This window comes from Stegodyphus dumicola, chromosome 9, assembly GCF_044657685.1.
Source record: "Stegodyphus dumicola isolate Sdum_Otavi_A_Nest chromosome 9, ASM4465768v1".
Taxonomy (NCBI): domain Eukaryota; kingdom Metazoa; phylum Arthropoda; class Arachnida; order Araneae; family Eresidae; genus Stegodyphus; species Stegodyphus dumicola.
In genome coordinates this window covers 108,231,443-108,244,779 of record NC_140776.1, presented here as the reverse complement: position 1 = coordinate 108,244,779, position 13,337 = coordinate 108,231,443, and the positions used below count along the sequence as shown (strand labels likewise).

The 13,337-nt window shown below is 34.5% G+C and overlaps 1 protein-coding gene across 2 annotated transcripts in view; it reads right to left on the bottom strand.

Moving 5' to 3' along the window:
• LOC118203696 (uncharacterized protein CG3556-like) overlaps positions 1-4,164 on the bottom strand; it is a 149,735-nt gene extending 145,571 nt beyond the window's left edge. Inside the window, exon 1 of one of the 2 annotated variants that reach the window (XM_085823885.1) lies at positions 4,010-4,164. In XM_085823885.1, coding sequence (XP_085680011.1) covers positions 4,010-4,088 — 79 coding nt within the window. In that variant the 5' untranslated portion in view covers positions 4,089-4,164. The remainder of the gene's footprint in view (positions 1-4,009) is intronic. The other variant, XM_085823884.1, reaches the window with a different exon arrangement.
• Between the last annotated feature and the right edge of the window lie 9,173 nt (positions 4,165-13,337).

Genomic DNA, 13,337 nt, shown 5'->3' with positions numbered 1-13,337 from the left:
ATTCTATATTTAAAGTATCCTTCATGTAATATGGCTTCTTGTGCTGTAGCAACGTGCCGTAACACTTATAAAAATACGAAAGGAAGAGATATTGTATTTCATGCTTTCCCCAAGGACAATTTGCTTTTGACGAAAGAATGGATACATAAATGTCGAAGACAGGATTCTATTAATGTGAAAAAAGCAAGAATTTGCAGCGAACATTTTCTGTGCAGTGATTATGAAGATGACATGAGAAATCGCTTGCTTGGATTGCCGCAAAAGAAACTGTTGAAATGCAATACTGTGCCGAAAGTAAATTTATCGTATGCAATAAACGAAACAACACCAAGAAATCGGAGACATTTGAAAAGAAAAGTAATGCAGGGTGGTTTTGAAAAACTACATGAATTAATACCAAAGAAAATTTATTTTGCAGCTGAGAACGAAATTGAAGCTGACAATAATAAATCAAATGTCAATGATTTTGAAATAAAATTCACAAGTGACAATATCCCTGAATGCCCTAAGTGTAATGATAAACAAGAATGTATTGATAATTTGAAGAACAAAATAATATCCTTAGAAAATTGTAATAAAATATTGAAAAATAGAGAAAAGAAAAATTTTAGAATGTTTGCTCAGCGACAAAGAAGGTGGACGACATCTAGAAAGAAATTTGTATCGGAAATTTAGAAATTAAAATCCCAAACAGCGAAATTTAGGAAAAAACAGAACAGATCGGAGAATTTGGAAAAACGTCTAAAGCATATTTTTACAAAGACGCAGATTAACGCATTGCTAGAAAAGAAGGAAAAAATCCGGTGGACTAGTGAAGATATTTCACGTTGCATTGTCATAAGAGCTCTGTCATCTAAAAGCTACGATTTTTGGAAAGAAAAAATGGGAATTCCTTTACCTAGCACTAGCACATTAAAGAGATGGTGCACTAAATTTTCATGTAGTCCAGGAATTCAGAGTGATGTTCTTGCTGTAATGAAGGAAAGATGCCAATATTTGAATTCTGTAGAAAAAAATATGCGTTCTCAGTTTCGACGAAACGCACATAGATTCTAAACTCTGCTATGACTCTAAACTGGACCAAAATCGGTCCTTTTCAAAAAGTGCAGTTTGTTTTAATCAGAGGTCTCATTTCGCAGTGGAAACAACCAATATTTTTTGATTTTAACACTCCAATGAAGAAAGAACTTCTTTTTTCACTCATAAGACATATTCAATCATCTAGAGTAGAAGTGAAAGCAATAGTGTCTGATTTAGGAGGATCTACTACTTTGTGGAAAGAGTTAGAGATTTCGGTTAATAGTTCTCATTTTCTAAATCCAGTATTCCAAACGAAAAAAATATGGGTTTTTGCAGATTTAGCGACTGCCTGAAATTACTGAGTGTTGGTGTATTTAATTATGACAAAGCACACTAGGGCTATCTGCCTAAGGGGAGGAATGCCTTCGTGGAGGACTTTCTAAGGGAAACTAGCTCGTATACACGTTACACATGGGGAAAACCACGAAAACGCCCATGCAGCCAGCCCGTTCGCGGGATTCGAACCTCGGACCGAACTACCAATGTTCAGCGACTTTACCGCTCGGCCTCTGGTGGGCTCAAATTACTGAGAAACCACTTTTTAGATAAAGGATTTGTTTTAGAAGATGGAACTGTTTTAAATGTTGATATTATTATAGAGAATTAAATTGTGTCACAAACTAAAACCAAATTATTAAATGGTCAAGGGAAACGAGAGACAAAAAGTAAGTATGTATAATATGTTTTGATTTGAAATATTTCTAGATTGCATTTTAGAAGTTAATAGCGTAAAGCATATTTCAAATGAGAACTAATTCTGTTAAGTTATTGTTACAGTTATTTTTATTGTATCCTCTGTTATTATTGATTCGATTTTGTGCTAGCTTAGCATTCTAGATAAAATATATATAAAGTATAATATTAAAGTAATTGGCATAAGAAGACCTGCCCCCTTAACCCCCACTTTTGAAAAATTAAATAATTATTTTAGGTACTGTGAATAAAGTTGTTTTGTCTAAATTAAGATAACAATCTTACATGTATTTATTTAAATGAAATATCGATGTAAGCCTAAGTTACAAAATTATTTAAAAAAAAATATATGTTATTATAATGAATCGGGAGAAAAATATGCTAATGTAAAATTTACAATTAGGCTGAAACTCAAACTTAGATTAGCAGAAATTTTGCCATATATAACCATACACGTTTAAAACTATGCCAATTTAAGGTTATTTTTCTGATTAATTTTAAATAGCTGTTATTATAGTTATCTTAGCAGTAGTACAGTTCTCTTAGTTAACATGCAGATAAAGAAATGATTAGAAACAAACAGGCATTTAAAGAAAAAAAAATCCCTGCAAATAAAAAAAGGAACTTTATGCTAAGAGTAGCGCATTTTATCTATTATTTTAAAATTGAGTAAGTACTATTAAATTTTGTAATGTTCAGTGTAAAATGCATACTGCAGTAACATTGTCTCTTCCAAATTATAGCTACCTTTCACACACAGCTCATTTTAAACGCTGATTCTTCAAATTTAAAACGCTAATTTTTATGTTGTCAATTGCATCTCCGCGCTCAGTGACATCATTGCTACGTCATCACTCCTCACTGCCTGTTTCAGGGGGAAACGCTCTATGAGCTAGCCCTTCTCTTTAGTCCTGATTCGAACACAGAAGTTATAAGGATGAAAAATGAGTTTCAAGACTAGTAGCATCTCAAGTACCAAAAAATTTTCCTTTTTAATGTTTAGAATTAAAAGCATGTTATGATTCTTTTGGTTAGAATTCTAAAGATTTGACTGACAAAAATAAGCAGATTTTTAAAGTTCGAATCTTTCTTAAGATTCGTGATACTCAAACATCCCATTCCTACATTCGTCTAACTTCCAAAAGTAATAATTGCTGTAACATAAAAGCAAGGATTTCATTTTTTGTTCATCATTTAACTTATTACGCTAGAATTACCATAATTAAAATTCAAATATTTTTATTACCCAGACAAAAGCATTTTAACACGAACACTTTTTGTCTCAAAGGAACTACACAATTCAAGCTATTTTATTTGTCTGAACAGGCAACGCGTTTCTGAAAAAAGTGAAATTAATATATTTTTCTCAGGTCTCGCATATAAACACTGGTCTTATTTTTTTTTTCAAAGCAAAAATTAAATCATTATTTTTATTTGCATAAAAAAGTATAATTTCAATCAAAATTACAGAAAAAACAATAATATTTTTTGCTTTAAATCTGAAAGCTTTCAGATTTTATACTACGCGCAATGGGGCGTTTTTCTGCTGTTTTGTGTGTTACGTTTATTTATTAAATATGATGTTCTTCGCACTTAAACCATAAAATTCAATTCAACAGCAATATCATGAAATATTTAAAAGAGTATATCTTTAGAATTTCCGATATGCAGTCTCGCGCGCTGGAGATAATTCCCCCCCCCCCCCGCGTACAGTCCTGCTGTTGCCCGCTTTGAAATCGTTGAGTTTCTTAATCAAAAACTCATAAATGTTTTACAAAATATAAAATAAATTCCAAATTTGGGCTTCTATATGTCTATATTCGGGTGGAGAGGTACGTTATTCAAAATTTGATGGCTCTAGGTACCGTTGTTTTATCACAATGCGAAAAACATACATACATTTATGCAAATTATTCATTATTCAATTTCTTTAAATATAATACAGGGCTCTAATATTTGGTGGAAACAATTTAAAAAGTGATTCGCCTTTTATAACGAATCAACGCAAAATGCCAAAATGAAATAAATAGCCCTTCTGGTCTAACGCCCTTTAGGCTAATAATTTAAGTTAGAAAAGTAATAATAAAATTAATTATGCACTACATAGTAAAAAAGTTAGTTATGAATAAATTAGATTATTAAATAAATTATGAATACATAAATTAGCAGTGAGTTTAATTTTACTAAGAACTGCAAACAATCTGTGAAACTGAAGCTAAGAAAAATGAATAATTACGAATTCTGATTGCTGCGTTTGATAACGTCAAGAAAGTAAAGGCGAAGAAACCGAACAGCAAGAGCATCTTCTCACTCATAGTTTCCCTCAGAAACTTGGAATTAATTTCAAATGATTTTTTAAAGTCTCCTTCTCTTATGAATAATCACGTGGTAAGCTTATCTAATCACTTCAGCCGCCTTAGTGAATGATTCCTCTTCATTGAACAAAAACAGTCTGTGTTGCTTAAATACTTTTTACTACTGCTTAAACATTTTTTTTTGAAGTAGTTTTAAATATCCTTCCAAGATGAGACAGAATCATCGTTTCTGAGAATCAGTAATTGCATTAAAAAATTACTAGTAAGCCCCTCGATTCTCTGATGAATCGAATATGCGAACGCTCGAAATTGTGCAAAGACGCTGATGTTACTGCACTGCTAACACTGGAAATAATAATAATAAAGAATAATTAAAGTAAACAATAACTAAAGTAGGCAACTTATGCTTTAAATCTCGTTCATCTCGTAATATCTTAAAACTAACATTAAAACAGTTCGCAGAATGCAAATCATAAAATTAGATCACATTAATAAGGCTGATTGAATGAAGTGTTTCTATTCACAGTATAATTGGAATCTCAAGGTTCAGAATTTTAAATTTATAAAAATAATATGCTACCTTTTTCCAAAATAAAAGTCTTAAAAACTTAGGATTCCATTTCAAATTCCTTTACAAAGAATTGCCATTCTCAATTTCAAAACGAAGAATAATTAACCTAATCATTTTGATATTTTCCAGACTTTTCAAATACTAAGTAGTATTTCTGTGTGCCAACAGGTCGTATAACTTGTAGAATTTTAAGTTACAGTTAAAAATGAAGAATCTTAAGAACTGATAAGCGAATAATCGCTTGAGATCGCCTGACAGGAAAGAACAAGATAGAAGGGTAAAATAACCCTTTATTATTCCAATCCAGCGTAACAGAACTCCGTCTTGGCACACTTAAGCTTGAACTTAAGAGACTAAAAATCAAACTAAAGTAATCTTAATTAAAGAGATACAGCCGAAGCTATCAAGATTCTAACGGAGTCGGCCCCTTAACGCTTATTCACTGCGAAGCTATCAAGATGTTAAATATTTGCATAATCGCCTGTAGTAACGGCAACCGCCGTCAATAAAAGGAGGTGCTTTCCTTAGTGGCACCGCAGTTCATTTTAGTTCGAGCCAGAGTAGACCTGCCCGGGGGAGAAGCCAGGGGATGATAGATTCCGGTTCCCGTCCTGATCCAGTCCTGTTCCACTTCCAGTCCGGCCGTTTAAGTCCAAAACACGTAGAAGCTGAAGTCTGAATCCAGCGAATGGAGATATATGCCGAAAGGGCTAGACGGATTTTGTCTTTTAAAAGAAAGTGTTCTTTACCGTGCCGGCATAGCTGTTACTTTAAAGCATTTTGAGGCCCACCAGCGGCCGAGCGGTAAAGTCGCTGAACACTGGTAGTTCGGTCCGAGGTTCGAATCCCGCGAACAGGCTGGCCCCATGGGCGTTTTCGTGGTTTTCCCCATGTGTAACGTGTATACGAGCCAGTTTCCCTTAGAAAGTCCTCCACGAAGGCATCCCTCCCCTTAGGCAGATAGCCCTAGTGTGCTTTGCCATAATTAAATACACAACAACAACACAACTTTAAAGCATTTTGAATGTTTCCACCTAAGATATTAAGTTTTCGTTTATGATGTTAAGTTTTCATCATTTTTGAAGTTGCAGTTGAATAAACCTTTAAGTTTTAGACAAGGTTTTTGTGTTCCTCAGAAATTTTAGATTCGAAGTCAGATATATCACATAAGATTTAACGGAAAAATCAACATTTGGCGCCAAGCGACAGGTGTGTATTTAATTATGGCAAAGCACACTAGGGCTATCTGCCTAAGAGAGGGATGCCTTTCGTGGAGGACTTTCTAAGGGAAACTGGCTCGTATACACGTTACACATGGGGAAAACCACGAAAACGCCCATGCAGCCAGCCCGTTCGCGGGATTCGAACCTCGGACCGAACTACCAGTGTTCAGCGACTTTACCGCTCGGCCGCGCCAAGCGACAGGACATTGTCTGCAAGGTAAGCGACTTTTTTATTTTGAATCATGGAAGCCTTAAAGTTAGCACGAACTCAATATAGAAAACTATTTAGCAAAGCGTGTAATGAATTTGACAATGAAGAAACTAAATTTAATCAGGAAGAAAAATTAATTAAAATAAAAGTTATTGCCGAGAAAGCTAAAGTTTTGTTTGATACCGAAATGAAAATACGAGAATTAATGTTTAAAGAAATTACAGATGAGACTTTACTTATTAAGGAAATAGATGAATCTGAATTATATTTTGATAGGTGGAGACTTATGGAAAGTAAACTAAAAGATCTCACTTTTGGTACCCCGAATATAACTTTAATTGATCCGTCCTTTGTTCATAATAAAATGTTACATTATCCGAAGATTAAATTGCCTATCTTTGATGGTAACGTGAAGAAATTGCTAGGATTTTGGAGGCAATTCCAAAAGATTGATAAAGATCCTACATTAGATAATAATGATAAATTTGCTTACTTGGCACAGGCTATGGAGAAGAATTCTTCCGCAGAGGAAATAGTTAAAAGCTTTCCGCCAACTGGCGATAGTTACAAGAGCGCAATTGAAGCATTGCAAACGCGTTTTGGTAAAAAAGAATGACTAACGGAGATTTATATTTGTGATTTGTTAACCCTTGTTATTCACGGAAATTATACGATGAACTTGAATCTAATCTAAGAGCCCTGGAGATATTGGGAATAAATAGAGGCAAATATTGCGCGATATTTCATCCACGTTTTTAAAAACTTCATTCGGCAATGATGATTCTTAAAAACTTCATTCGGAAATACTGATTCTATCCATTGATAGAATCAGAATCAGCATTGCCGAATGAAGTTTTTAAAAACGTGGGAGAGACTTAGGTTTTCGCTTAAATGATCAGAAAGTTTAACCGGCGAAAACGCTGAGTTAAGAGAAAGGGAATCTGACCTTGAGCGCCTTCTATGTTTCTTGCGCGGTGAAGTTGAAAGTAAGGAAAGAATTTCTTTAGCAGCTAAATCTTTCAATGTTTTCGATCGATTAGCTCACGGTAATAAGAAAGGGAATTCGGGTTTAAAGATAAGAGAACCTCACTTAAAACCTACGGCAGCTGAACTGTTTACTTCTCATGAAGCTAGAAAAGGCTGCATATTTTGTTCCAGTATAAATCATGGTTCTGCGGAATGTTTTCAGCCGCGTAACTTATCGTTGTCGGAAAGAGAAGTTTTGGTCAAAAGGACACGCTCTTGTTACCTGTGTCTGAAATCTGGACATTCTGTCAGGAGGTGTAGATTAAAAACAGTTTGTTTTACATGTGGTAAAAGGCATCATATTTTTCTATGTAAGGGCCATTCACAAATGAGTGAGACAAGAGCAACGGAACAGCCTCCAAATCAGGCTGAAACACTCGCCAACATTTCTTCAAGGTCTCCTAAAGTTTTGCTGCAAACAATAAGAGTAATAATTAAAGGAGATAAAAAATCTCGTTCGGCTCGAGCTATAATTGATACTGGTTCTCAAAGGTCATATATTCTGCAAAGCACAGCTCAAGATATGAGTTATAGGTATACGATAAAGGAATACTTTAGCCACGCATTATTTGGCGGTACAACGACCAGTTTGTGTGAATATAAAGTTTACAAAAATCATTTATCTAATACGTCTGGCTCATACAGCTGTAATTTTGATACGTTAAGTCAGCCTGTTATTTGTAATAATATACCTTCTATTGGACAAGGAATATGGCTTAAAGAGCTTGCTGACTGTGGAATAAGTTTAACAGATCGTTTAGAAGGACCTATAGAAATTTTAATAGGAGCCGATGTTGCAGGACGATTATTAACGGAAAATCGTAAACAAATTTCAAACGGTCTTGTGGCTATTGTGACAAAGTTAGGATGGACGGTTATAGGAAAAACCGGGGAATTGAATAGTGAAGGTTCAACATTCTTAGTTACTTCAATGTTGAATAAAGAGGCTTGTATTTCTGATTTATGGGCCATCGACTCGCTTGGTATTACGGACCCATCCGAACAAAAGAGTAAATTGGAATTGCATGAAGCTACCAGGCAACATTTTCTTGATACTGTAAGAATAGAAGATAACCGCTTTGTAGTGTCTTTGCCTTGGTTGGAAGGGCACCCTCCCCTGTCGGATAATTTTGAGTTATCGCTTAAAAGGTTGCATGGTACGATTAGGCAACTTGAACTGGATAATCTTCGCCAAGAGTATTCCAAGAATGGCTCAAAGAGGGCATAATAGCGGAAGTACCTGTAAATGAATTAGATTTACCCCATCATTATTTGCCACATAGACATGTTGTTAAGGAACATAGTACTAAGAAGTTACGGCCAGTATTTGACGCTTCGTCTAAAGCAAAGGGTTTTTCGAGTCTCAACGATTGTCTTGAAAAGGGATTAAACCTTATTGCATTTATTCCTACAATCTTAAATAGATTTCGCCAGGAAAAAATAGGGGTGATTTCTGATATTCGTAAGGCCTTTCTACAAATTGGCCTGAATTCTAGTGACAGAAACTTCCTCCGATTTCTTTGGATAAAGGGTGAAGATGGCTTGAAGCATTTTCATCATTGTCGGGTCGTATTTGGTGTAACCAGTAGTCCATTTTTACTTGGAGCTGTTATTCAATATCACTTACATTCAATTTTAGAGAAAAATGATGCAGATGTAAAATATCCTTCCGACATTGTTGTTAAATTAATGAATAGTTTCTATGTTGATAACTGTGTAACAAGTGTCGGAAGTGAAGATGAATTACAGCGCTTCATGAAAGTATCTTCAGATGTTATGGCAGAACGAAAATTTGAATTACGGGGTTGGGAATTTTAGAGAAAAATGATGCAGATGTAAAATATCCTTCCGACATTGTTGTTAAATTAATGAATAGTTTCTATGTTGATAACTGTGTAACAAGTGTCGGAAGTGAAGATGAATTACAGCGCTTCATGAAAGTATCTTCAGATGTTATGGCAGAACGAAAATTTGAATTACGGGGTTGGGAATATACCGACTGTAGTTTTGAAACAGAAACTGTTTCGAATGTATTAGGTTTGCTTTGGGAAAGACAAGGCGATACTCTTCAAATAAATGTTGCTAATTTGCAAAATCTTTGTTTCGAGAAAGTCACGAAAAGAAGTATTTTGGCAATAGCCTATAAAGTATTTGATTCCATCGGTATAACATGTCCAGTTCTTATATTACCTAAGATGTTATTACAGCGTACATGGGAAATAAAAGTAAAATGGGACGAAAAAGTTAACACTGAAATTAAAAGTACATTTTTGAAATGGGTAAAAGACATTTTTCTTTTGAAAAACATTAAAATTCCAAGGTGGATACGATATCAGCCCAAACAGTGTTCAATACATGTTTTCTGTGACGCCAGTCAAGCAGCGTATGCGGCAGTAGTTTTCATTCGTGTAGAAGAACCTGAATCAGTTAAAGTCCAGTTGCTTCAGGCTAGGTCTAGAGTTTCCCCTTGTGGTAAAAAGGAAACTACTATTGTAAGATTAGAATTGTTAGCAGCAACTATTGCATCTCGTCTTGCTGCAGACGTTCTAAAAGACTTTGAGGCCAGAAGTACATTTTTCTGGACAGATTCAACTACTGTCCTTGCATGGATAAAAAGGGAAGAACCGTGGGGGACATTTGTACAAAATAGAGTACAGGAAATAAGGCTTTTGACATGTGTGGAGGATTGGAGGCATATACCTGGTCACCTTAACCCTGCAGATCTTCCAAGTAGAGGGTGTTCAGTTCGGTCAAAATGGTGGGAGGGTCCGAGCTGGCTTTTAAAATCCCAAGAAAACTGGCCGAGTGCCAAATTCATAACTGATGAAGCGGAAATAGCCAGCGAGAAAAAAAAAAAAAAAAAAAAAAAGGCAGTGGTTTCATCTCTAGTGTCTACTGAAAGGTTTAGTTTGAGTGAGCGATATTCTAGCTATCGAAAAACAGTTAGAGTTGTTGGTTGGATTCAAAGATTTTTCTTTAATTGCTGAAATAAGAAAAAAAAGGAAAGGTGAACTCACTGTTGATGAAATTGATTTTGTAGAAAAGGTTGTTATTCACTTGATTCAATCGGAATCGTTTCAGGATATAGAAGACGTACGCTTACGAACTCTTAGTCCATTTTATGATGCGGGCATTCTAAGAATTAAAACTGGTGCGTTTCGAAGAGATGACACGTTAGAGTTTAGAACACCTATAATATTACCAGGAGAACATCCGTTAGTTAGAAATTTAATTATGGAAGAACATAAAAAGAAAGGACATGCAGGTGTACAATATATACTGAATACCTTAAGCGAAAGGTTTTGGTTGTTATCTGGCAGAAGAACTGTACGTTCTGTTTTGAGTAAATGCATTACTTGCAAGAGATATTCTGCTGTACCTGTTGACCACATATCAGCCCCACCGCCAACAGAGCGAGTAAATGATTCAGCAGTATTTCAAGTAACGGGTAGGTCCTTCACTGCTGAGAAACAAAGAAAAGGCATGGATTTGTGTTTTTACATGCGCCGTTTATAGAGCGGTCTATTTGGAGTTGCTGACTTCTCTATCTACAGAAGTGTTTCTTCAGACTTTTCATCGGTTCGTGTCGCGAAGAGGTAAACCCACAACTGTGTACAGTGATAATGGAACTAATTTTGTAGGAGCTTCAAATGCATTCAAATTAATAGATTTTGAACAAATTATTCGGCAGGCAGCCGATGAGAGAATAACATGGAAGTTTATTCCCCCTGGTGCTCCATGGTGGGGTGGTTGGTGGGAACGTCTTATCGGAATGATGAAGCAAGTCCTTAAAAAAGTTCTTAAACATGCTTGTTTAAATTATGAAGAAATGTACACGATACTGGGTGACTGTGAAGCGATTCTTAATGACCGACCGTTGAAAGTAATTCCTTCCGATCCTGAATTTAAAGCTTTAACTCCTGCCGACTTTTTAAAAGAAATTAGAACTAGTAGTTTGCGGGATATAAAATATGGTATTAAATCAAGTAATTTACAAAAAGGATTTCAGTATATTCAAACTGTACAAGAAGCATTTAAAAATAGATTTCGTAAAGAATATTTGGGAATTCTCAAGGTTTCGCATAAAAGAGCTGAAAAGAAAATTACTATTAAATTGGATATCGTTTTGATCGCTAGTAGTAACAAAAGACTTTTTTGGCAACTTGGTCGTGTCATAGAACTACTTCCAGGACCTGATGGAATAAATCGGCTTGCAAGAGTAAAGACCCGAAATGGAATTTTGCTTACAGCAGTTCGAACTCTGTATCCTTTAGAGGTAACGCAAAATGATGTAGCCGTCAAGCTGCAGAATGAAAAACAAGATTCGTTGTCTGACCTTAACGTAGATGATAAATCTGTGAGACCTGTAACACGATCTGGTAGAACTGTAACTCTGTAACTCCGCCAGACAGACTGGCATATTACGGTTCTTTACAATTGTTTTACTTTGTTGTGAAAGTTCACTTTTTTTTTTTTCGCCTTAGATGGAAGGATGTTAAATATTTGCATAATCGCCTGTAGTAACGGCAACCGCCGTCAATAAAAGGAGGTGCTTTCCTTGGTGGCACCGCAGTTCATTTTAGTTCGAGCCAGAATAGATCTGCCCGGGGAAGAAGCCAGGGGATGATAGATTCCGGTTCCCGTCCTGTTCCGGTTCCCGTCCTATTCCGGTTCCGGTCCTATTCTGGTTCCGGTAATGATCCAGTCCTGTTTCAGTTCCAGTCCGGCCGTTTAAGTCCAAAACACGTAGGAGCTGAAGTCTGAATCCAGCGAATGGAGATGTATGCCGAAAGGGATAGATGGATTTTGTCTTTTAAAAGAAAGTGTTCTTCCCCGTGCCGGCATAGCTGTTACTTTAAAGCATTTTGAATTTTTCCACCTAAGATATTAAGTTTTCGTTTATGATGTTAAGTTTTCATCATTTTTGAAGTTGCAGTTGAATAAACCTTTAAGTTTTAGACAAGGTTTTTGTATTCCTTGTATTCCTTTTGTATAATGATCATGCATCAGTTTCCATCGTTTTAATAAAATCCATTATGATACTTATGCTGGTAATTATAAACTGCATTTACGTATACAGAAGTATGATTAATACATTAATATCACAGAATATACGCTTTTTATGCTCTGATAAGTTTTGTCAAGATACCAATTTTTAGTTCATATACAAGATGTAAATTCCCTAGCCAGATTTCATTTTTATATAAATAGATGCATAAAGGACAAAATGGAACAGTTAATTATATTTTTAATTCTTTTATAAAATTTAATTCTTTTAGATATAATTTTTAATGGTAAACGATATTCTGCTAAGTTATAATATAAAAATTATTACTAATAATAATTTATATCCGAATTTAATAATATTTATATCCTAATTTATATCACTCAAAACAGAATTGGAAACTTCATTCAAGTCATATTTAATCAAAACATTTTACGCAGTTTTGGGAAAAAGGAATTTTGGGGTTTGTTTAATTTTTAACGGTGAATTCAATCATTAAAAATTTTTACCGTGTTTCCTCATTCATATAAAATTAGTAAAATAATTTACTAAATAATTCTTAGATGTAATAGTATTCTTATTTTTCTTTTGTCACATGACTAAAAATAAATAAAAAAGAGGCTGGTATTCAATATTAATTTTTATTTAATTATTTAATTACAAATACTTGGCTATTGGTACTTAAGACATAGTCTTTCCACATTATCACTTTTCTATTAGGCCTTGAACTTATGTTAAGGACCTAATAGAATTCGGAAAATCCTACGATTGCATAAAAGTGCTGGAGGTGCTAATAATGACAAATTTTAAATGAAAATATAAATTTATTTAAATAGACTACAATAGAATAGAAATTTATTTAAATTGACTATAATTATTCTTATATTCTATGTCATTTCAGTACTATAATTTCAGTTATTAGTTAAATACTGCAATTTAGTCATATAATTTGTAAGTGGAAGTCCCACGATTTTAAATTTATGCATAAACGAGCAAATATATTTTGAATGTTAAAATATATATACATTTTACAATTCATTTAACTGAAACCGTAAGAATCAAAAGGGATTTTTGTGCGTGTCTGCTTTATGCATTTAATGTATAAAATGCGGAAAAGAGAGAAAATCCATCCAATACAGAAGAAATAATTCTTTCTAGTCTGTGGTAAGATTGTATCAAATTCATTTAAACTTCCGTTTAAATTCGAAATGCG